Source organism: Heptranchias perlo, chromosome 18 (assembly GCF_035084215.1).
Source record: "Heptranchias perlo isolate sHepPer1 chromosome 18, sHepPer1.hap1, whole genome shotgun sequence".
Taxonomy (NCBI): domain Eukaryota; kingdom Metazoa; phylum Chordata; class Chondrichthyes; order Hexanchiformes; family Hexanchidae; genus Heptranchias; species Heptranchias perlo.
In genome coordinates, this window is record NC_090342.1 from 24,059,173 (window position 1) to 24,083,078 (window position 23,906).

Here is a 23,906-nt window from a genome sequence, read left to right on the forward strand (position 1 = left end):
TTCTCCTGGGTTTGCTCGCAGCAGTTTCCAGGAAATTAATTTTGAATTCGAGGAGACTTCAAGAGGACCCTGGAAGGAACCTTACGACACACTTCAGTCTCTCCTCCCTGAACAAACAATGGAACTGACGTCAATGGAACTGATTGTCGATGGGGCGTATACTGGGCGGCTGATTCGATAACACCCACTTTGCATTACTGCCTTAGACAAATTTGTACCCCGTTACTTCTTTTAAGAATAGAGTGAAACACAAAAAAAAATGCAATTCGATAACATCAGATCCTCTCCATTCAGCACCTTGCACACCTTCAGGAAGTTCCATGTTTTCTGCAGAGTAATTGACCTTGGACAGTCTTATCAGTTGGAAATGGTTCTATTTTTATTAGGTTTGTCAATACGGTTATGGCTAGTTTTCAGATTCCTGTGTAGATCAGAATTGCTGGAGAGGATGAGAAATTACTGTTTTGTTCAGTTTTTTGTTACAAGAGTAATGTGACTAAGTGGGGATTAGATAAAGGGAGTGTGCTGTTTGCCTTTGGGGTATCACAGTTTCTGTAACAAAAGCCTGGAGTGTTACAACTGTATGTAGCTTTCCAAGAACGCAGTTTTATACTCTATCATTGCATTTACTCCAGGTCACTCAAAGCTTTAAGAAAGAATAAATTTGTAACTCATTCTATTTATGGTGCATTTTCTTATAGTGATTCTGTCACTGGTATCCTTGACATCAATGTTAGTGCTGAAAGTCAAATGAGGCAGTACTGTTGCCTCTGGAGATCCTAAGACCCACTTGAGCCCATTTTGTTTATTAATATAAGTCATCCAACTGAGTTGATCTGTGGGAATTCTTCTTGCCGTTTTCTGCTCACATGACAAGATAACAGGATAGCTTTAGATGAAGAAATCCCTGCAGCCAATTAAATCCCCTTCTTCCAGAATACCAACTCTGGTCTCTTCCCATTAGAACTATTGTTTTTAATCTTCTCATTGTGTATTTATACCAATGAAGGACATTACACTCTTCCCTTCAGTCATATCTTGTTCAATCATGCCTGCCATTTAACCGTCTCCTAAAATTTTCCCTATCATACCTGGCATCAATCGGAAACATGATCGAGCTTTATCTCTGCTCCTCATCTATGTGAAGCCACTATCAGAGTTGCTAATTGCAACTACTGTCTTTCTGGCTCTTCAGCAGCCGTTTGAATTTTGTCCCTTGCCAAAGTTGTCTCTAGTAATGTCTGTGAATTCTCCTTTTCACCTCTCTCCCACCCTAGTGGTACAGTTTTCCTTTTATTTGTTCTTGGGACATGGGCAACACTAGCTACAGCTGCATTTATTAGTTGCCATGAGAAGATGGTGATGGGCCTTCTCCTTGAGCCACTGCAATCCTTGTGCTGATGGTACGCCCATGATGATGTTAGGTAGGGAATTCCAGGATTTTGACCCAGCTGGCATTTTTTGCTTCCTCAGTTTTCCTCCATCTATCAGCATTCTTGACCTCACTATCTCGCCGACCTCAAGTGGTACTACTGCAAGTGCTCCATTGCTACAATTGAAGTTTGGTTTCCTCTCTTTAAGAAACACTTCTTTTTTCTTCAATTCTTTTTCAGCTAAAGTCCACCCAAGGCTTGGATACTGCTATCATATTTGGGCAGGCTCAGGACAGTATACAATAAAAAGTTATTATCTGTTGGGAAACTTCTCTCTATGTTGCAGTCTTTTTTGTCCTTATTTTGTTGTTACTACTATGGCCATAGCTCCTCTCAATGTCCCTCTTTTGTTTCTCCTAAGCTTTAAATATGCCATCCTACAAGCACAGTCCTCTACTTAACTCATATTTCCAGGGTTTTGAAACCATGGTAAAACATCTACACCATAAGAGAAGCATTGTTAACTTTGTCTTTATAATCTGAAAGTTATTTTCTATTTATGACATTTACACTGGAATTTTACAGAATAGAAATCTTGTAGAAGGCACTGAAAAGCTACCTATGTAAAAGAAAAAAGCCCTCAAAGAATTAATTAGAGTAAAACCAGCGAGCAGCGAATGTTTGAAACTGACTTTTCACTTCTTAACTATAAATTTTATTATTATAAAAGCTGTAGAAAGAAAAACAATGACCATGAACTTACTTATTCAACTGACATTATAGAGATCAATGGAGGTGGTGACATGGCAGTAAACCAATTGATGAATTCAGGAAATGTCATAATTCACAGGAGTAAAGCTTGAGCAGCTAATAACTGTCATCTGAACTCTTTGATTAGAATACAGCCTTGTATTCCTCTCTGATATGTGTTTCAGTTCAATGTTGGGCTTTTATTCTGTTTTTGGTCAAATGTTGTATGAGGAGTGTTTATCAGTCATATTCTTGATGGCTGATGATATTCATAGAAGAGGATTAATGATTGTGACATTATTATCCTATCAAAAATATTTTATGTAAAAATATTTATATTATAAATTAAAATGTTATGAAACATCAGTCTTTACTCAATTGCATTGTTTTTAAAAATACCAAAGGGCAAACTCACCTCTTCCAGCTGACATGCATTGACAACACTGGTATATCTGTACTCATCATATGAAAGTCCAAATATGATATTTTCTTTAATTGTTCCAGGCATGATCCAGGGTACCTGGGGTGAGAAGGAAATCCTGCCACTGTGCTTAATTTTACCCTCTGATGGCTCCAGTTCTCCCATTATCATCATCAAAAGGGAGCTCTAAATAAGACACGATAGAAGCAGGGATTGTTAATGAGCTGTTGCACAAAATCCCATTGCTTGAAATAAGGTATGTCATTTCCTAATTTCTCTACCATATGAACCAATGGTCTAATTCCAAAGCAATATGATTGAGCTTTTTTTTCACTCAGTATAATAAGACAGAAACAACATGATGTTTTGTAACGTCAATGCAATAGAAAATCATTACATATTGAGAGAAGAGTAATAGAAAATGCTTAGCATTGCTCACTGATAGGTCTGGAGTGCAATTCTGACATCTATTGCAGTCACACTACAGCCAAAACATTTACAGCAATTCACCCATCATTCCAGTATAACAAATTTACTCAAGTAATATATCGCATGACTAAAACAAGGTAAAAAACACCATACATTTTACTGAAAGAAAAAGGCTTCAGAGATATTTGTGATATTCTTTATTTACCACTTTACAAAATTTGCTTAAGATGCCAGTAACAATGTTCTTCTCTCACCAAACCTTTTATTCCTAGTAATTTGCATTGTCAAATATTTAACGTTATGTCCAATTGTGAATTTATAGTACTTGCTTAACTTATTTAATTTTATTCTTCCCTCCTCCCTCAATAAAATTTTCCACCTTTTTCTCACTTAGATACAGGATTATAAAATGTATTTTTCATCCCCTTACTTTTATGTTAGACGTGTAGTTCTCACTGAAGCTATCATTGGAGTAGTACTGCCCAGGGAGACTATTCCACTATTGAATCTCCAATGACTAGCACGTTGAATTGCGTTTCGCTGATTGACTGACTCCAGCTACAATGTCTGAGGCTCATATGCAAACATTAGTCTCCTTAGTGACACAAAAACCCACAATCCTAACAATTATGTCTGTTCAGATATTTTATTTAATGGCTTAAACTATAAAACACTGGAAAAATGGACCTGTTTATTTTCAATATTTTTGCAAATGCTCAAGCATCAGTTGTTTTTATTTATTTTTTTGCCCGGTTGCCATGGTGCATTCTGAGTATCGTAGTTCCACAGGAGCAGGGTTAAAAAACTTGAACTTCCAAGATGCATAATCTCTCTCACACACTGAATCTATCATGATGTGGAGATGCCGGTGATGGACTGGGGTTGACAATTGTAAACAATTTTACAACACCAAGTTATAGTCCAGCAATTTTATTTTAAATTCACAAGCTTTTGGAGGCTTCCTCCTTCCTCAGGTAAATGTTTGTTCCTCCTTCCTCAGGTAAACATTTACCTGAGGAAGGAGGAAGCCTCCGAAAGCTTGTGAATTTAAAATAAAATTGCTGGACTATAACTTGGTGTTGTAAAATTGTTTACAACTGAATTTATCAACAGGCGCTATATTCCCTTGGTCCTGCTCTACCTCATTGTCATGTGATATGAGTTGCTGTGGTACGCTGGATATTGTAATCCCACTGGAGCACAGTGAAAATTACAATTCCCATGATGTATAGCACACACATATTGACAGACAAGCACAAAAACTTGCGCATGCACAAACAGAATTTGTCCACACCACCTGGAAATCTCCAGCAGCCAAAGCTCAGTTGAAATTTATTCTTATGGGCTGGCAGGGATGTTTTAGCCACTTGGCCCAGTGGTGGTTTTGTTTTTAGCAACTTCTTCTTCATGTTAACATTTATACTGGTGCCTGTGTCCTGGCTGAAAATCACATATTGAACTGTGTGTGCCACTTTCAAGTGCAAGAAAACTGTTTTTTTTAATTTTGTGAGTTTACCTTCAAAGATACCTCTGGTGGCATGCTACTAATATGAACACATTATTAAAGATTTAAACTCTTACCTTGCCAGCTCCTGTGGATCCAGCTATAGCCAGTAGTTCTCCTTTCTCTAATTTAAAGCTGATATTTTTCAAGACAGGTGTAACGTGCAGTGAAAAGTTACTGAAAAACAGTCCAGCATTCCCATTTACCATCTTACGCTCTGTGTCGTTCTGTTTAACTTTTTCAAACAACTCTCCGATTCCCTGTTTTTTTAAAAAAAAATGTTGATATGGTTGAGTTCCTTAATAGTTTTACTTCAAAAGTGTTGCAATGCAAAAATGAATATCTTAATTATCCCTTCATTTATCATTTTTCTATTTAAGCCCTACTTGAAGAATCGAAATCTTTTTCCTAATTCGAGAATCGGGACTTCCCAGCTCAGAAATAGCATGAGCCACATTCAAAGTAAAACTCCTCTTATTCTGCGCAAATAAAGTTTATGGATCCTAACCTCAGCAGTGTAATCACTAATACATCAGTGTGAATTGTGCATTTCTCACACTAGCCATCCTGCAGCCTTTCTGGTGCGGGGGAAAACGAGGAAAAGTGGAAATATAAATCATGTTGTATATCCCTCCGCATAATGTACACTATTTGTGCAGGGAGATCTGAAGGACTAAAAATGTCTACAGAAACATAGAAGGAGATCATTCAGCCTATTGTGTTTGTGCCGGCTGTTTGCTGTGCAATCCAAAACTAATCCCACTGCCTTGTACTTTCCCCATAGTCCTGTATCCCCTGCTTCAAATGTTTATCTAATCTTCTTTTAAAATAAGCAATGATATCTGCCTCAACTACTCCCTGTGTCAAAACTTTCCATGCTCTAATAAATTTCTCCTAATCTTTCTCTTAGGGTCTGACCCAAACCCAAGTTACTGCATAGTTGGAGCTGTATGACAGAGATCCATGGAATACTGTGTTATTTCCAGCAGGCAGATCTGACTGATTAAAACTTTATTGCTGTAGTGTGTATAAATGGCACTGGAGCTGCTTGTTGGATCAATATATCTGTGGTACCCACCATGAAAATCAATGTAAAGGAGTATTATTAACAAATGGTATATATCTTTCTTGTGGCACTTGTGGTGATACATCTTGATACATCGAAGTTTCATATTATTCATTAGCTGGTGTAGGGAGCAATGCAAGTTAAGGGGTTGAGTCGACTTGTTAACTCCTGGTTTCGGGGATTAAATATGCCTGGAAATGGGGGCAGGAGGAGATATAGAAAGGCTCTGCATATGAGTGGTCATGTCAGTTTGTTTTGTTGTCCTTTATAGTCAATGATTGGGTTGCTGCGCTGAGGGCTGACTATGCCTGGGTGAGCCTCTAACAATGGTTTTTCTCCAGTTCTAGGTGGATTCCAGATCTTACTCATTATGTCACAGAGGACATAATTTCATTGTTAATGATGAATTGGAAAAAGGCTTGGTGGAATGGATAATTAGATCTTCAACTTAGTGAATATGTCAATTTATGAGCTTCAAAGCACAAAATGATTGATTCAATGGTTATAGAATCACAAATGTACATGAACAGTCAAAAGATTCCAAACACTTTAGAAAATTAATCCTGACCTCATCCCAAGATGCTGTCACGTTAACCATCTCAACCTCTTTTGTTGTTAGATTGTATTCCACAGTTTTGTGTTCATCTTTATGTAGGAAGTCCTGAAAGACAAAATTATTATTGAACCCTTGGTTGCTGACATCTGAAGATTAGGTATAAGCTAAGCTGGTGTGAGTTGGCCTTTTTTTTGGATCCATCTGGAAAAATCACCAGGATAATGATAAAAGATAAATCGCCAGGCCCGGATGAAATGTATCCCAGGCTGCTAAGAGAAGCAAGGGAGGAAATATCGGAGGCTCTGACCATCATTTTCCAATCCTCCCTGGCTACAGGTGTGGTGCCAGAGGATTGAAGGACTGCTAACGTCGTACTGTTGTTTAAAAGGGGAGAAAGAGATAGACCTAGTAACTATAGACCAATCAGTCTAACCTCGGTGGTGGGCAAATTATTGGAATTGATTCTGAGGGACAGCATAAATCGTCATTTAGAAAGGCATGGGTTAATCAAGGACAGTCAGCATGGATTTGTTAAGGGAAAATCGTGTCTGACTAAATTGATTGAATTTTTTGAGCAGATAACATGGACGGTCAATGAGGGTAACGCATTTGATGTAGTGTACATGGATTTTAGCAAGGCTTTTGACAAGGTCCCACATGGGATCCAAGGGAAAGTGGCTTGTTGGATCCAAAATTGGCTCAGTGGCAGGAAGCAAAGGGTGATTGTTGATGGGTGTTTCCAGTGGGGTCCCGGAAGGCTCAGTACTAGGTCCCTTGCTTTTTGTTAATGATTTTGACTTGAATGTGGGGGGCTTGATCAAGAAGTTTGCAGTTGATACAAAAATTGGCTGTGTGATTGTTAGTGAAGAGGAAAGCAGTAGACTGCAGGAAGATATCAATGGACTGGTCAGGTGGGCAGAAAAGTGGCAAATGGAATTCAATCCAGAGAAGTGTGAGGTAATGCATTTGGGGAGTGCAAACAAGGCAAGGGAGTACACAATAAATGGGAGGATACTGAGAGGTGTAGAGGAACAAAGGGACCTTGGAGTGCATGTCCACAGATCCCTGAAGGTAGCAGGACAGGTAGATAAGGTGGTTAAAAAGGCATACGGGATACTTTCCTTTATCAGACGAGGCACAGAATATAAGAGCAGGGAGGTTATGCTAGAACTGTATAAAACATTAATTAGGCCACAGCTTGAGTACTGCGTACAGTTCTGGTCACTACATTACAGGAAAGAAGTGACTGCACTAGAGAGGGTACAGAGGAAATTTACGAGACTGGAGAATTTGAGCTATGAGAGAAGATTGGATAGGCTGGGATTGTTTTCTTTGGAACAAGGGAGGGTGAGGGGAGATTTAATTGAGGTATATAACATTTTGACAGGACTAGATAGGGTGGATAGGGAGGACCTATTTCCCTTAGCAGAGGAGTAAGCGATCAGGGGCCATAGATTTAAAGTAATTGGTAGAAGGATTAATCGGGAGCTGAGGAGAATTTTTTCATCCAGAGGGTGGCGGGGGTCTGGAACTCACTGCCTGAAAGGGTGGTAGGGACAGAAACCTTCAACTCATTTAAAAAGTACTTGGATATGCACTTGAAGTACCGTAACCTACAGGGCTATGGACTAAGTGTTGGAAAGTGGGATTAAGCTGGATAGCTGTTTAATGGCTGGCATGGACACAATGGGCCGAATGGCCTCCTTCTGTGCAGTAACTTTCTATGATTCTATGAAATCAGAATTTAACAAACCACCAATAGCACTTTATAAATCTTTCTAGTCATAACTTGAAAATAACTCAATTAATTTATAGTTAGATTGTATTAATTTGTACAACAAATTAAATGATAGTAAATGTTGATTATTATGTATTTGAAATTAACTTTACTCAGTCCTGGGTGCTATTATGTTTACAAACTGCTCTATCAGAAAGTAATACTTAGACTGTAGTTACACTATCAGTGCCAGCTTGGTCACATGCAAAGAACTCCACTCATTTTTAATGTCGTGAGAGAGTGGGCAGGAAGACACTTCTCTCACAACAATAAAGATCTCAAAATAAGTTTCCATGTGGCCCAATGGAGATGGGACTGCCTACAAAGAGTTTCAGTTATAAAACCCTGGTCTTATGTGTGCTCAGGACTCCAATCATTGACATGATTCCCAAGTTATATTTTCACTTTTTTGTCAGGACACACCTGAATCAGCTTTGCATCAAAGAGAAAGTGGTAGTATAACTATTGCCTTAAGTTCTCTGTTCCAAGTGGCTAAGAACGTCATGTGTGCAATATTCTACAAGGATTGGTCCATTCTGTACACATTACAAACATTAGGATAGGAGTCTGGTTGGTGGGAACCAAACAATTTATATCTTACAATGAGGTGCATGTAAGTATAACCAGAAAAAGCTGAGAAACAAGATCAATTTGTGTTGTAATAGAAAATGCTTTATCTATTTTATCTATCTATAATTGACAGTCTTATATAAATGTTAATTATATCTAGATGGATAGATGAAAACACCTCTACCCTGATAGATTGAAAGAAAAATGATTGGTAGATCGACCAATCGAATGAATTTAATCTCATATCACAAATTCAGTAACCCAAACTGCTTTTCATAACAATCTTTCCCCCTGATCTTGGTGGGAACTCCATTATAATTAGCAGAGGAGGTCAAATCTAGATTAGATGAAGCCTGATTAAAACACTTACCTTGACTCTGCTAGTTTGTAACAAAAAGCTTTGAGTGTATGTATATGTTATGTATATAATGCTCACGCAATCAAATAAGCAATTGGTGAGCAGTTGGATCTTATTCTGGTAAAAGCCACAGCCAAGAAAGAGTTCTGAATATTAAGCATTGAATTATTAGGTATAAAATATACATGTAATTGGAAGCATTAGGACTTTTATAATCTCCTTCCCCACCATTATTTCACTGACATACCTGTATTTTACGTATAGCTCCCAAAGAATCATACCACGTTTGTATAGAAGATGGAAATTGTCTGGTGACTGTCATTCGAAGGACAATGTTGTATGAAATGGTGGTGAATATCCTCCGCAGTTTTATGGTATGAATGAAAGCATAAGGCACCACAGACAGAAACACAACAAAAAAACCTGAGAAAAAGAAAGCTGAACTACTGAAGTATCTGCAGTAGGCAACTTTTCTGGTCAGCTTTAGTTCAACCCTGTCAGATTAGAATGAACACAAAAAAGATTACACTGGAAACATCATAATCATCTTTTTATAAAATGTTAACTCATGACAACTTATAATAAACAACAGAGAATAACAAAAACTCTTTTACATGTTGATTTGAACATTGGCTATGGTTGCTTCCATACTAATTACAATTCTGGATGAATCTTTGCACTTTCTAGACTTCGATTGACTGAAAACTTGAACTTTTATTGATTAGGAGTCCCATTTCCAAAGTGGAAAGTAAGACCCATGGGACAGACTAACCAGGTAAGTAAAGGGTGTATTAGATAGAAATAAAATTAAAATAATAAAACTGATGAGGAATTAGGAGAAAGTAGGGGAGGAAAGAGAATGGGTGAAAGAAAAGAGGACAGGATGAGCAGAAGTAAAGAGAAATAAAAAGCTTTTTTTCTCATTAAATTCTATTGTGTTTATTTTTATTGTACAGAGTTAATATTACAGCAAGAAAGCTGCTTGGGTCATTTAAACTGCTTGATTACTTTGATTTAAGTGTTAGTTGCAGCAGCATAGTGTGTTGACTAAAAACAATAAAATGGCCAGCCCAAAACCCTCCAACAGTTTAAGGTCAATTGGATTTAAATAACACGACAAAAATAGTTGACTTCCATGAAATATACTAATTCACAAATTAGATATTTTCTGAATGTAAATTGTAGAATGGAATCAAAATGTAACTTACTGTCTTATGTTATCAATAATCTTTTCCATAGCATCTTCCCAGCAGTACACCTTCACTGACTGAATATTGTCAATAATTTCAGAGGTGATTGCAAGTCGTTCATTTATCTTTCCTGCACGTTTGTCTCTGTTTATTTTTAAAAAGAGAACCAGTTATTTTCTGTTCACTAACACAGTGCTACCTGTTCTGATTTACTTAGTTATATTTTGCCTTACTTACAATGTTTCTTTGCCTCCTCTTTACCTCTCTTCCTCCCTGACACACACTATGCACCATACTCTGAACTAAAGGAGGAGGAAGTCAGGCCTCTGCCAATGCTGCTCTGTAACTGGCCACTAGATGTGCAAGAGCAACACAGGGCTAATCACACTCCAGTTCTCCCTCTCTCCTTTTAGAAAGTAGTTCACTTTCACTCGGAGCTTCCCATTAATAGCTCAGCTGAGATTAAGAGTTCAGTTTGTGGGGGCAGCACTGACACAAACCTACTCCCATGGCACAGTTTGCCAGTACACTAGGTCACCTTGGCACTGAGCCCTAAGCGTTCTAAGCATAAAATATTCATATTCCCCTTAACTATGTGTTGTCTGTACATCAAAAAATTGAAAATAAAAAGGAGGGCTTCATAATGAACACTCACACTGGTAACTACTGAAACCTTGAAATGTTTATCAGAATTCAACAACAGCAAGTTTCATGGATTATTATTTTTTCTTTAAATTAATATATAAGAATGGCTTAAGGCTGTAATTATGTCTGTCAGATACTCACTAGCAAAAGAAAGAATCATTAGCAGAAGGACATCATGACTTGCAGCAATGTATTTTAATGAATTATTAGGTTCATTTTAGTCTGTCAATCACACATTGAAGGTTTAGAGGTTTTGAGTATTTTATAGTGGCCCACATGCTGAGGGACTGCTTTCGTTAAAAGGCGCAATCATCTGTCATGTCATTCTGTAATTGCTTTCAGTGAAGCATAAGCTCAAGTCTGGCAGTATTAATTGTGTCACCTTAGAGGCTCCATTGTTAACTTCCAGTAACATAGGAAAAAACATGGGTTTTCGATGCCACAATGAGGCAAATGATCTAGGGGTCTTCACAGCATTTTTTTTACTTGAAACAAACAAATTACTTTCTTCAGTTGGGGATGGGGAATGATTCATTGTAACTCTGAATGCTACTTATAACCATTTCGACCTGAAATTCCAGATAACAAAAAAAATTACAACAGAAGATTTAAATTGGAATATAACTATTTCTCCAGCCAGAATAAAATACACTCTGAAGAGCCAAGTGAAATATTCTTTTCACACTGTAGCACTGCCAATTGCTACAAGCATTGGAAGAAGCAGCAGGAATAAAATAGTTCCTGTTAAGTCTATTTCGAAGGTGTTGTGCACAGGTTAATAGTACTGTTTGAATCATGTTTTTGAAAACTAGTTAAGCTTAGCATGCTTTTTTTCAAGCACAGACTGATGAATATGGCAGTTCTTCACCTATTATATTTACTGAATGATATATCTATATAAACCCCAATTCTGAAAAGGACTATAGAACCTGGATTCAATTGCAGAAGTTATTTTACATTGTGATTGTTATTTTGGATAAAGTGCAGCAATCATAGTGGATGAACAAACTTGCATTATATATAGCTCTTTATTACATCCTCAGGATGTCCCAAAGCACTTTACAGCCAATAAATTACTTTTGAAATGCAGTCATTGTTGTTCTGTAGGCTGATACATCAGCCAATTTGCATGTAACAAAATCGACAACCAATAAATAATTAAATGGTCAGCTAATCTGTTTTTGCTGTTGGTTGAGGGAAACATGGTGGCCAGGGCACAGGAAGAACTCCCTGTTCTTCTTCAAATAGATGTAAGAAGTCGTACAACACCAGGTTATAGTCCAACAGCTTTATTTGAAATCACAAGCTTTCGGAGCTTTGCTCCTTCGTCAGGTGAGTCACCTGACGAAGGAGCAAAGCTCCGAAAGCTTGTGATTTCGAATAAAGCTGTTGGACTATAACCTGGTGTTGTACGACTCCTTACATCTGTCCACCCCAGTCCATCACCGGCATCTCCACCTCACTTCTTCAAATAGGACCATGGGATCTTTTATGTCCACCTGAGTCGGCAGACAATCTGGGTTTAACGTCTCATCCAAAAGATGATACCTCTACCAATACAGCATATCCTCAGTACTTCACTAAAATGCCAACCTACATTATATGCCATAGTGAACCTTGAATCAACAACTTCCTGACTCGGGGCAAGAATGCCAACTGAGCCCAGCTGAGATTTGTGTACAAGTCATTCCCTTGTATTTAAAAGCCATAAAAACATGCACAAAGGAATGATTGGTACACCAAATTTTACTGCAGCTACTCAATTAGTTCTTGCTAAATATTTTTAAAGGGTTGAATTAAAAGAATTAGTCACCTGTATTGCATCATCTTCTTCCCCAACCAGGCTTGGAAAAGGGCAAGCATTATTAGGAATCCCAATCCACAAAATGCAAATTCAGTCAGTTCGTTCCAGAGCAATCCCATTAAAAGAATTACTTGCACTGGTGCAATCCAGACATAGTGAGCAACTGCTAAGCCCTGCAAAAAAAATAATAGTCCTTGTATTATCATGGAAGTTGCAATAATATGCATACAATCGCACATAGATGATTTGGTTTAAATGAATACAGGACAGATTATGGGCTCGATTTTCGCACCCCCGAGCGGATGTGTTCGTGGCGGGCGGGGCTCCGAAAATCAGAGAATCCCGGGGCAGGTCTGGAGCTCGGCTCCAACCCGCCTACTTCCGGGTTCCCCAGTGACACGATGATGTGCACGCGCAGCCCCCACATGTGGGACTCCCGCCGGCAATTAAAGCCGGCGAGATGCCACTTAAAGTAATTAAGTAGGTACTTCAGGTCGTTTGCAGACATGATTGACATGATATTTTAGGAGGGGTGGGATTTTCAAGTCAACTGGGACTGTTTCCCGTACTGGGGGAAACACTCCAAGTTGCAATGGACGTGTTGCAGGCATCAGCCTGTGGCAGCTGCAAAGGTCCATTTGATAGTTGGAGGGGGGAGACCCTCACTCATTGCAGGAGGCCACTCTGTCACTTTGGACAAAGTTTGGCCTCCACCACCCTCCTCCTAACAATAAAATTCACAAACTTGCACAGTTACCCCAGTGTCCAGACACATTTACCTACCTTGCGGACCCCCCAAACGTACATCTTCCAGATGGGGACCTACACCCACTCTGCAGTGACACAATGGGTGGCTTCAGTTGTGGGTCTTCATGGTGATCCTCAGGAAAGGGCATTATTGCACAAACCAGACAAGATTCGCAAAGACGTAGCAGTAGTGATGACAATATAATGTGTAATGTGAGTTGATCAGAAATCAAATATAAGTAAAAACCATGACAAACCCTCAAACACCCTTGTGCATCCCCTTCATGCTCACGTTTGCCTTACGCTTCCTACTGCACATATGTGATGCATGCCATAAAATATTCGAAGTGGTCTCCCTGTCATATTTGTTACAGATACTCCGGATTTTATTACATAAATGGACAATAAGTTTTCAATGAAAGTTCTGATGAAGTGAATTTAATAATTAATAATATTGGGTACATGTGTTATTTAGTAGGGAAAGTTCATACTATAATGTTTCAGGTTAATGTTGCGAATAACGAGAACCCTTGCTGGTATTGAGATTATTTAAATGCTAATCACTCAGTAGCATGGACAATATGTCCATGACAGTGTTGGTAGGAGTGACCACTGCACACTCCTTGTGGAAACGAAATCCCGTCTTAACACTGAGGACACCGTTCATCGTGTTGTGTGGCACTACCACCGTGCTAAATAGGATAGATAGCAGCTCAAAACTGGGCATCCATGAGGCGCTGTGGGCCATCAGCAGCAGCAGAATTGTATTCCACCACAATCTGTAAACTCATGGCCCGGCATATTCCTCACTCTACCATTACCAACAAGCCAGGGGATCAACCCTGGTTCAATGAGGAGTGTAGAAGAGCATGCCAGGAGCAGCACCAGGCATACCTAAAAATGAGGTGCCAACCTGGTGAAGCTACAACACATGCATGCTAAACAGCAGAAGCAGCATGCTATATACAGAGCTATGTGATACCACAACCAATGGATCAGATCAAAGCTCTGCATTCCTACCACATCCAGTCGTGAATGGTGGTGGACAATTAAACAACTAATGAGAGGAGGAGGCACCGTGAACATCTCCATCCTCAATGATGGCGGAGCCCAGCACGCGAGTGCAAAAGACAAGGTTGAAGCGTTTGCGACCATCTTCAGCCAGAAGTGCTGAGTGGATGATCCATCTCCACCTCCTCCCGAGATCCCCACCATCACAGAAGCCAGTATTCAGCCAATTCGATTCATTCCACGTGACATCAAGAAATGGCTGAGTGCACTAGATACGGCAAAGGCTGTGAACTCTGACAACATCCCAGCTGTACTGCTGAAGACTTGTGCTCCAGAACTAGCCGTGCCACCGGCCAAGCTGTTTCAGTACAGCTACAACACTGGCATCTACTTTACAGAGTGGAAAATTTCCCAGGTATGTCCTGTCCACAAAAAGCAGAACAAATCCAATCCGGCCAATTACCGCCCCATCAGTCTACTCTCAATCATCAGCAAAGTGATGGAAGGTGTCGTCGGCAGTGCTATCAAGTGGCACTTACTCACCAACCACCTGGTCAGTTTGAGTTCCACCAGGACCACTTGGCTCCAGACCTCATTACAGCCTTGGTCCAAACATGGACAAAAGAGCTGAATTCCAGAGGTGAGGTGAGAGTGACTGCCCTTGACATCAAGGCAGCATTTGACCAAGTGTGGCATCAAGGAGCCCTAGTAAAATTGAAGTCAATGGGAATCAGGGGGAAAACTCTCCAGTGGCTGGAGTCATACCGAGCACAAAGGAAGATGGTAGTGGTTGTTAGAGGCCAATCATCTCAGCCTCAGGACATCGCTGCAGGAGTTCCTCAGGGCTGTGTCCTGGGTCCAACCATCTTCAGCTGCTTCATCAATGACCTTCCCTCCATCATTAGGTCAGAAATGGGGATGTTCGCTGATGACTGCACAATGTTCAGTTCCATTCGCAACCCCTCAGGTAATGAATCAGTCCGTGCCCACATGCAGCAAGACCTGGACAACATCCAGGCTTGGGCTGATAAGTGGCAAGTAACATTCGCGCCAGGCAGGTGCCAGACAATGACCATCTCCAACAAGAGAGAGTCTAACCACCTCCCCTTGACATTCAATGGCACAACCATCGCCGAATCCCCCACCTTCAACATCCTGGGGGTCACCATTGACCAAAAACTTAACTGGACCAGCTACATAAATATTGCAGCTACAAAAGCAGATCAGAGGCTGGGTATTCTGCAGTGAGTGACTCACCTCCTGACTCCCCAAAGCCTTTCCACCATCTACAAGGCACAAGTCAGGAGTGTGATGGAACACTCTCCACTTGCCTGGATGAGTGCAGCTCCAACAACTTAAGAAACACCATTCAGGATAAAGCAGCCCACTTGATTAGCACCCCATCCACCACCTTAAACATTCACTCCCTCCACCATCGGCACACAGTGGCTGCAGTGTGTACCATCTACCAGATGCACTGCAGCAACTCACCAAGGCTCCTTCGACAGCACTTCCCAAACCCATGACCTCTACCACCTAAAAGGACAGGAGCAGCAGGTACATGGGAACAACACCACCTGCACGTTCCTCTCCGAGTCGCACACCTTCCTGACTTGGAAATATATTGCTGTTCCTTCATCATCGCTGGGTCAAGATCCTGGAACTCCCCACTTAACAGCACTGCGGGAGAACCTACATCACACGGACTGCAGCGGTTCAAGAAGCCGGCTCACCACCAATTTCTCAAGGGCAATTCGGGATAGGCAATAAATGCTGGCCCAGCCAGCGATGCCCACATCTCATGTATGAATTTTAAAAAATGTATCTACATTCCACACTTTACTTTGTTATGATGTACAGATGAAATTTTGAGTCTGTTTTCACACTGTATATTACAACTGGAGTGACATCTTCAATTAAAATGGACAAACCTCTCTATACACAATGTGAATTACACACACAATTTACCTACCTCATCAAATTTGTTGAGGTTGTTGGATAGAAGACTAACAAGTTGTCCAGTATCAATTTTATCAAGTACTCTGCTTGACATTTTTAAGATCTGTTAAGAAAGAACATTGAAATTTTAGGAAAGCAGGCATTAAAATATGGTTGTTTTCATGATCACAGTTTAGTGCAGGACTTACATGGAAAATACTGCTTAATTTAGAGAATAATTGAATATAACTAAGAGCCAGTGTGTGTTTAAATATATATTTCAAACAACTGAAGTTTGAAATACACATTTAAAGGCGTCGATTATAAGGGTACTGTGTCTAGACAGTTTTGCTCAGTGGCATTATTCGGTCTGCCATGTTGATATTCCTCGTCTGCATTTTTGAAAACTGAGGCCATTTAAAGGCTTGTTTCTGTGTTTGGAAATTTCTGAGCTTTTACAGGACACAGAGTAACACCCCAAACTGGGAGACTTCCACAAGTTCTATACAATTTTGTCTGTTATTTTGGGTGAGTAGAATTGTGACAGCGTACTCTGCCTACTGTCCTGTTCATGCTGAAAATTGAGGCAGTCGGCAGACGGAATTATTTTAAAAAATCTCCCACCAACTGGCAGCCACTAGGGATGCCTGAAAAATCGACTGACGCAAATGTCTCAAATTACTCGTATACTGTATCCCAAAATATTATTTTCTGAAAGAAATGCATCTAATTGGCATTTGAGTGAATCAATACTATTTGCTTCCATGTCTCCCTCGGGTGCATGATCCATAGACTGACCATTCGCTCTTTGAAATATTGTTTCCGCAGATTTGTTTTGAATTTATCTCCCTTCAAGTGCAGGCCATGTCATCTGGTTCTATTGTTCAGAACAAGGTGAAACAGCTTGTCATGGTCTACATCATCTAGTCCTTTTAGAATCCTAAAAACACTAATCATATCACCTCTCAAGCTTCTCTTTTCCAGTGAGAACATGCTCAATTTACATAATCGCTCCTCATAATCCAATCCCTACTAGATAGGATATGGGGTTCAAACCTCAGTGTCAAACAGGACACTAAGGTTGTGCACTGATGGTTCGACCTTTTTTTTTATTCGTTCATGGGATGTGGGCGTCGCTGGCAAGGCCAGCATTTATTGCCCATCCCTAATTGCCCTTGAGAAGGTGGTGGTGAGCCACCTTCTTGAACCGCTGCAGTCCGTGTGGCGCAGGTTCTCCCACAGTGCTGTTAGGAAGGGAGTTCCAGGATTTTGACCCAGCGACGATGAAGGAACGGCGATATATTTCCAAGTCGGGATGGTGTGTGGCTTGGAGGGGAATGTGCAGCTGGTGTTGTTCCCATGTGCCTGCTGCTCTTGTCCTTCTAGGTGGTAGAGGTCGCAGGTTTGGGAAGTGCTTTCGAAGAAGTCTTGGCGAGTTGCTGCAGTGCATCCTGTAGATGGTACACACTGCAGCCATGGTGCGCCGGTGGTGAAGGGAGTGAATGTTTAGGGTGGTGGATGGGGTGCCAATCAAGCGGGCTGCTTTGTCCTGGATGGTGTCGAGCTTCTTGAGTGTTGTTGGAGCTGCACTCATCCAGGCAAGTGGAGAGTATTCCATCACACTCCTGACTTGTGCCTTGTAGATGGTGGAAAGGCTTTGGGGAGTCAGGAGGTGAGTCACTCGCCGCAGAATACCCAGCCTCTGACCTGCTCTTGTAGCCATAGTATTTATGTGGCTGGTCCAGTTAAGCACCCAGGAAGGGGGATAAAATCAGGATATAGAATGGAGAGATTTTGGTGGGAGTTTCACAGGATGGCTTCAGGCTTGCTGATGTTGAGTTGGAGAAAGTACTTGCTCATTCATGATTTGATGTTGGACAAACAATTGAATAGTTCATTTATGGTCAAGAGTGGTGTAGGAGAGGTAGAATTTACTGTTGTCAAGGAGCATATGGAAGCTGAACCCATCCCTATGGATGATATTGCCAAGCAGCAATATGTAGACTAAGAAAAGGAGAGGATCAAAGATGAAACCTCGGGGTAGTCCTGGAGTGACTGTGTGGGGCAGGAGGGGAAGTAATTTCAGGAGAAGTTCTGGCTATGTTAGGAAACTTAGGAGTGGAACCAAGCAAGGATGGTGCCATGGTAGTGGGCCACAATAATAGAAACAGTGGAGGAGGATGGATTGGTTAACTGTTCGAATGCTGCAGAAATGTTGAAGACCACAAGGAAGGAGATGCACACTCAATAACCAGTTAATATTTAATAGAGGTGGAGGGAAAAGACATCTCTGGCAAATATCAAAAATTAGTCAACAAGACTGGAGATAATGGGTTAAATTTGCCTGGTCCTGTGCCTGGACATATTGGAACACCTGGGTGCAGCGAATACAGAAAAATTGGCCGGGAAGGAGTGCACATCCATAAGGGAGCCACCTGATTATCTGTCCATGTAAATTAATGGATTGAGAATTGAGTGGACTCCCTTACACACATGGTCTCCTCCCCGTCCAGTTTTCCTGTATCTGCTGCAACCAGGTGATCCAATATGCCCGGGACAGGACTAGAAAATTCTACCCGATGATATTAGACAGGAGGGAGGAATGGGCAATGTCCCAACCCCTTCCCTCTCCTAGCATATGTATCAAGCCATCTAGATATCCGGACTAAAATTACATACGTACAAATGAATGTAATTACCTTTTTATAAATTAGACTGAACAGTGCTATTCTCATCTGCATTCCCAGGTGCTGGAGACCAAAGACAGCAGGATGTAGAAAGAGGGTCCTCACGACAAATAGGAGGCAAAGCCCTAAGGCTAGATAGTATGCTATTTCACGCTCATAGGTATTCTTCTCGTTATAAGATGCTATTATTCGTCCAAGGCAGAGAGGCTGTACAGCTTTAGTGAATTCCTGTTGAAAGCAAGTGGAAAATTATATAAATAACTGTTAAGCTTCAATGTTACCCAGCACAAGATGTGCACATGCTAATCCCCATGATATCATATTTACTAGACAGAAAAGTTAACGTTGGGATTATAAGTGGGGAAAATTAATCAGTTCATTTAATCATATTGTTAGTTTGTGTTCAATCATAGACAATTTCCGCAGGCTGGATCCAATAGACACAGCTCTCCCTAATTAGAATTCTGGGATCTAGCTTTTCTAGTTATCTTAGATTTTCTGGATGCGAGTCACTCTTAGCACAAGATCAAAGACATAATGGGTCCTAAATTCCTTCGCGCCCCAACGTGGGTGTGGCGCGCAGAAATAGAGAGGCCTGAGGACCTAACTAAATTTGTCCTCGGGCCCCATCAGAATAAATTAGGTGGGCGGCGGACACCAATGAGGTGCATGATGCAACTCACCTGTCGGGGTTTTACCAATTTCGGCCTGCGCTGAGCCAACAGGTAAGTCAGGGAGAGGGGCCCGCAGTTGTTTTGTGAAGCCAGGAGGAACACTCATTCTCCTTCTGAATCCATAAAATACAAATATTTTGAAAGTTCCGACTAGTGTAAACGAATATACCAATCCGGGTCGGAAATGAGCGTAGGAACTACTTTTCAATATTGAACTGACCTGAGCTTATTTCAAGCAGCCCCTAGGGCCACCTTAAAAAAGGCCCCAGACCAATTTAGCAGTGGCTCAAATGCCCGTGCAGATTGGGTGTGGGCCTCTGCCCTGCTAAATTGGTTATCGTTGCACCCGTTTTAGGCCTGTAAAATGTGCACAACTATATTAAATTTAGACCCTCTCAATCCTGGTATCATTCTAGTGAATCTTCATTTTCCATGGTTCTAATATCCTTCCTATATATGATGCCCAGAATTGCACACAATACTCCTACTGTGGCCTAACCAATGTCTTCTACAAATTCAACAACAGTTCCTTGCTTATATGGTAATGCCCATTATCCTTTTTATGGCCTTTTCTACCTGCACTCCCAGCTTTAAAGATCTACAAACCCGCACTCCTGTATCTTCACCCCTGGATCTTCCCTTCCCTCTGTAAAGGAAGTTACCATTTATACTATATTTTCATTCCCTGTTCTTTTCCCAAAATGTACTCTTCATATTTCACTGCATTGAACTGCATCTGTCATGTATTAATCCTCTTGTAACCTCCAGCGTCCTTCCTCACAGTTGGCCATATTCCCTAATTTGTTATCATCAGCAAACTTTAATATCATTGTACCTATGTCCAAATCATTTATATAAATGGAAAACAAAAAGAGGTCTCAGCACAAATCCATGAGACAAATCATTACCCACATCCTTTCAATCTGAAAATCACCTATTTACTCCTATCTTTTCCCCAGCCATCTTTGTACCTATTCAGATGCATTCCCTTTAATATGCCTTAATTTTTGTAACAACTCTCTTGTATGGCACCTTATCAAATGTCTTCTGAAAATCGATTTATACATCATCATGTTACATTTATCTGTGCAATCTATGATTTCCTCAAAAATTTCAACTGAATTAGTTAACCTGTCTTTTACAAAACCACACTGATAATCCCAGATCAGCCATGCCTTTCTAAGTGTTCACTAATTCCATCCCATATTATGGACTCTAGGGGGCCAATTTTATGAATGCACACTACTGCTGTGGATCCTTGCCCATCAGAAGGACATATTGGGAAATCGCAGGTATTCTCTCCAGATTTTTTGTTTTTTAATGCATGAAAAAGTACAAGGAGTGCACCCGCGATTTCTCAATACATGTTCCTGGCAGGTGAGGCTTTGTGCTGGAGCACACATTTTTAAAGTTTACCCTTAGAAGATTACCCTGATCTGAGGTAAAACTAACTGGCATATAATTTCCCGACTTGTCCCTTGCCCCATTACTTGAACAGTGGTGTAGCACTTGGGACCTGAAGTCCTTGGCACAATTTATGTTTCCAAAATTTCCATCTCCTCCCCAACTTCCTTCAGTATTATGAGATCCATACACACTGGTCTTGCTATTCTTTTGACTTTCAGTCCCGTTAACATTTTTAACAGTTTCTTTTTAAATATTTATCTGCATTATTGGCTGTTCCACAATCACCTCAAGTACTCCTACTTTCATGATTCCCTTTAAAAACTGAGGTGAAATATTTAATAAGCATCTCTGTCACTCACTCACTGTCGAATGCAGGTACTTGATGGCCCCCTTCTTTTACTATCCTTTTGTTTCTAATGTGCTTGTAGGTTCCCTTCCTGTTTACTTTTATGTCAACTACCAATCCTCTTTCATATCCTCTCTACCTTCCTAATACCTCTTTGCTTCCCTTCTATATTTATTATATTACTTTTTTATTTAAATAGTTCCCACAGTTTCCCCTTGAAGAAAAAAAAATGTTTACCACGCCAGTTACAAATGAGTGTAGCTACATATTATGCCCATATCTAAAAAAAATTAAATATGGATATCACATCTCAGCAAGAATAAAATTAATTTAGCAAATAAAATTAAATGTTCTGTCAATTGCTAATCCCTTTGTCAGAACTTGGTCAGTCTTAAATGATAAGTAGTACAAGCTAACCATTATTCATGTTCAGCACACATATGCTTTTCAGTGTTTATTTTATTAAATCCATACTCTTTCAATTGTTATAGAACATTGCTACAAAAAGACATTCTAGCCAATGCTTTGATTTATGTGACATATATCTTAAATTATAAAGGGAAAAATTGGTAACCAAACTTGAATGTTATGTGGCAGGTTGGTATGCTGTTTTTAAAACTTTAGCAGTTCATTGGTGACATATTAAGCCAGTTTGTACCTCTGTCTTCATGGTAAATTGAAAAAGAGATACAAAATGGCAAATGGAAGGGAACAGAATAACTAAAGAGATAAAAAGAAAATGAAAATTAAGAAGAAAAAGAACATGCTGATTAACACTTGAGTTGAAAGGTTCTGGTAAGGGCTTTCTACCCGAATCTATCTATACAGATTTTGGATGTTGACAGACTTGCTGTGTATTTCTAGAATCATCAATTTTTAATTGCAGGATAACTAAAATTATTTTCATTGGTGCAAAATGCATTTTAATCACAAAATAGTTTTGCTGCAATACAAAACAATTTAACACTTTTTGTTCAATTAATAGCATCTGTTATTGAATGAAATCTCACCACAAAATAAAGCAGAATTCCGTAAAACAAAAATCTCCAGAAAAAACATCGGCGAAGTGCATTGACAAGTTTGGGATTTTTCTTTGACGTTGCTAACTCTCTATCCCATTCTCTGCAAATGAACAAAAACAAGTCGATTAAATCACATGTACAAGTCCTTAAAGGAGCAACAGGGATCTCTGGAATATTTTGTTCCACTTAAGCATAGCCAAGGAGATTTGGCAAAGGTAGCTAATTAGATAAAAAAAAGAAGCAGGAGGAGACCTTGAAGATCTAACCTTGGTAAACATTATAATTGAATGAAAGTTCAAATTCCAATTGGGCCACATTTTTGGCAGATTAAAAACACCCAACCATATATCACACTGTAGGGGTTTAATTATTTAAAAGGTCATGTTCTATGCTTATTTAGAATACTGCTGAGCGTCTGAAGGGCACCGGCACAAATAACAAGCAAATAAAAGTGTTTGGAATTTTTCCAGCCTCTTGGAAGGAGAAATTAGAGCAAACAAGTCCAGAACATAGATTCTTAGGAAATAGTGCACTTATTCACTACAGGAACGTTGACCTCTCTAAAGGACAGGCCCCTCTATTTAATATCAAATAATTAATATCATGAGAATTGATTAAACATTATGTGTGCTTGTTAAAGGCCTTTAGATACCAATTTCCTAGCATATCAGTGGTATGATTTAACTTGAAACTAGCAAGACATAAATGAAACAAATTCTTTATAACATTAATGAGCTATAGATAGTTTGATGGGTAACAATTTTGTGATAAAACAGTGGAAGCCTCTTGCTGGAAGCATCCTTGCAAGAAACAGTCTCCCTGCTTAAGCAGTCATTCCTATTATGCAAACTGTGCAAATTTGGCAAGTACTTGGTTTGCACTTGAGAAAATGTTCCTATAAATGAATATTCCTGTTAACAGAGTGTCTGCAAATTGGCACATGCGTTAATGAAATTAAAATTTAAAAATGGAATGATGCGATTTAAACAAGAGTTCATTGCAATCTCAGTAACAAATAATTTTTCGCTAAGGGGAAAGTTAGACTATTAAAGCAGGATCTGGGGCCCAGACTGCCAAACCCACTTTAGCTTATTGTCCTAGTGATTTATCCCCCTTGCTCCAGCTCATAAATTCAGTAGACCAGTTGGGTCACCTGATAACTATTAAACACTAATACCTCCCCTAGCTTTGATGTGACGAGCTTTGTATTCAATTCCCCCTTCCCCTAGCAACGCACCCATTAACTTTAGTGTATCTATGCCTAAATATTGCTGTTCTATGCTTTGCATTGCTGCGCATCGTGAAGTTCATCTCAATTCTTCGTGTCATTTTATGGCTACTTCTGTACAAGATCTTGAACAAAAGCTGCTATATGTGGTTTGCGCCATGCAAACGATTAAACATGAATAACTTTCAAACACAACAAAAATATTAAAATACATAAATTGCATTCAGGTGATTGTTATTTGCTAGCACATGTAGTGTAATGAGGGCTAGAAATATATGATGATTTGTGAATCTTATTTATATCCTACTTTTATTAATTAATATATCAGCAATTTCTGCCAGTGCTATATCAAAGTAATGAAACCTGAAATATAACTTTGCTAAGCATTGTATTAATATTCTCC

General features: G+C 39.8%; 1 protein-coding gene across 1 annotated transcript in view; it reads right to left on the reverse strand.

Annotated features, from left to right (window-relative positions):
* The window catches only part of cftr (CF transmembrane conductance regulator), a 117,641-nt gene that overhangs the window by 62,506 nt on the left and 31,229 nt on the right, over positions 1–23,906 (reverse strand). Inside the window, exons 3-11 of the mRNA XM_067999536.1 lie at positions 22,264–22,375; positions 18,839–19,054; positions 16,174–16,263; positions 12,453–12,616; positions 10,013–10,138; positions 9,052–9,298; positions 6,112–6,204; positions 4,555–4,737; positions 2,539–2,730 (exon numbers count right to left, since the gene is read on the reverse strand). Of these exons, the coding sequence (XP_067855637.1) occupies positions 2,539–2,730; positions 4,555–4,737; positions 6,112–6,204; positions 9,052–9,298; positions 10,013–10,138; positions 12,453–12,616; positions 16,174–16,263; positions 18,839–19,054; positions 22,264–22,375 (1,423 nt within the window). The remainder of the gene's footprint in view (positions 1–2,538; positions 2,731–4,554; positions 4,738–6,111; positions 6,205–9,051; positions 9,299–10,012; positions 10,139–12,452; positions 12,617–16,173; positions 16,264–18,838; positions 19,055–22,263; positions 22,376–23,906) is intronic.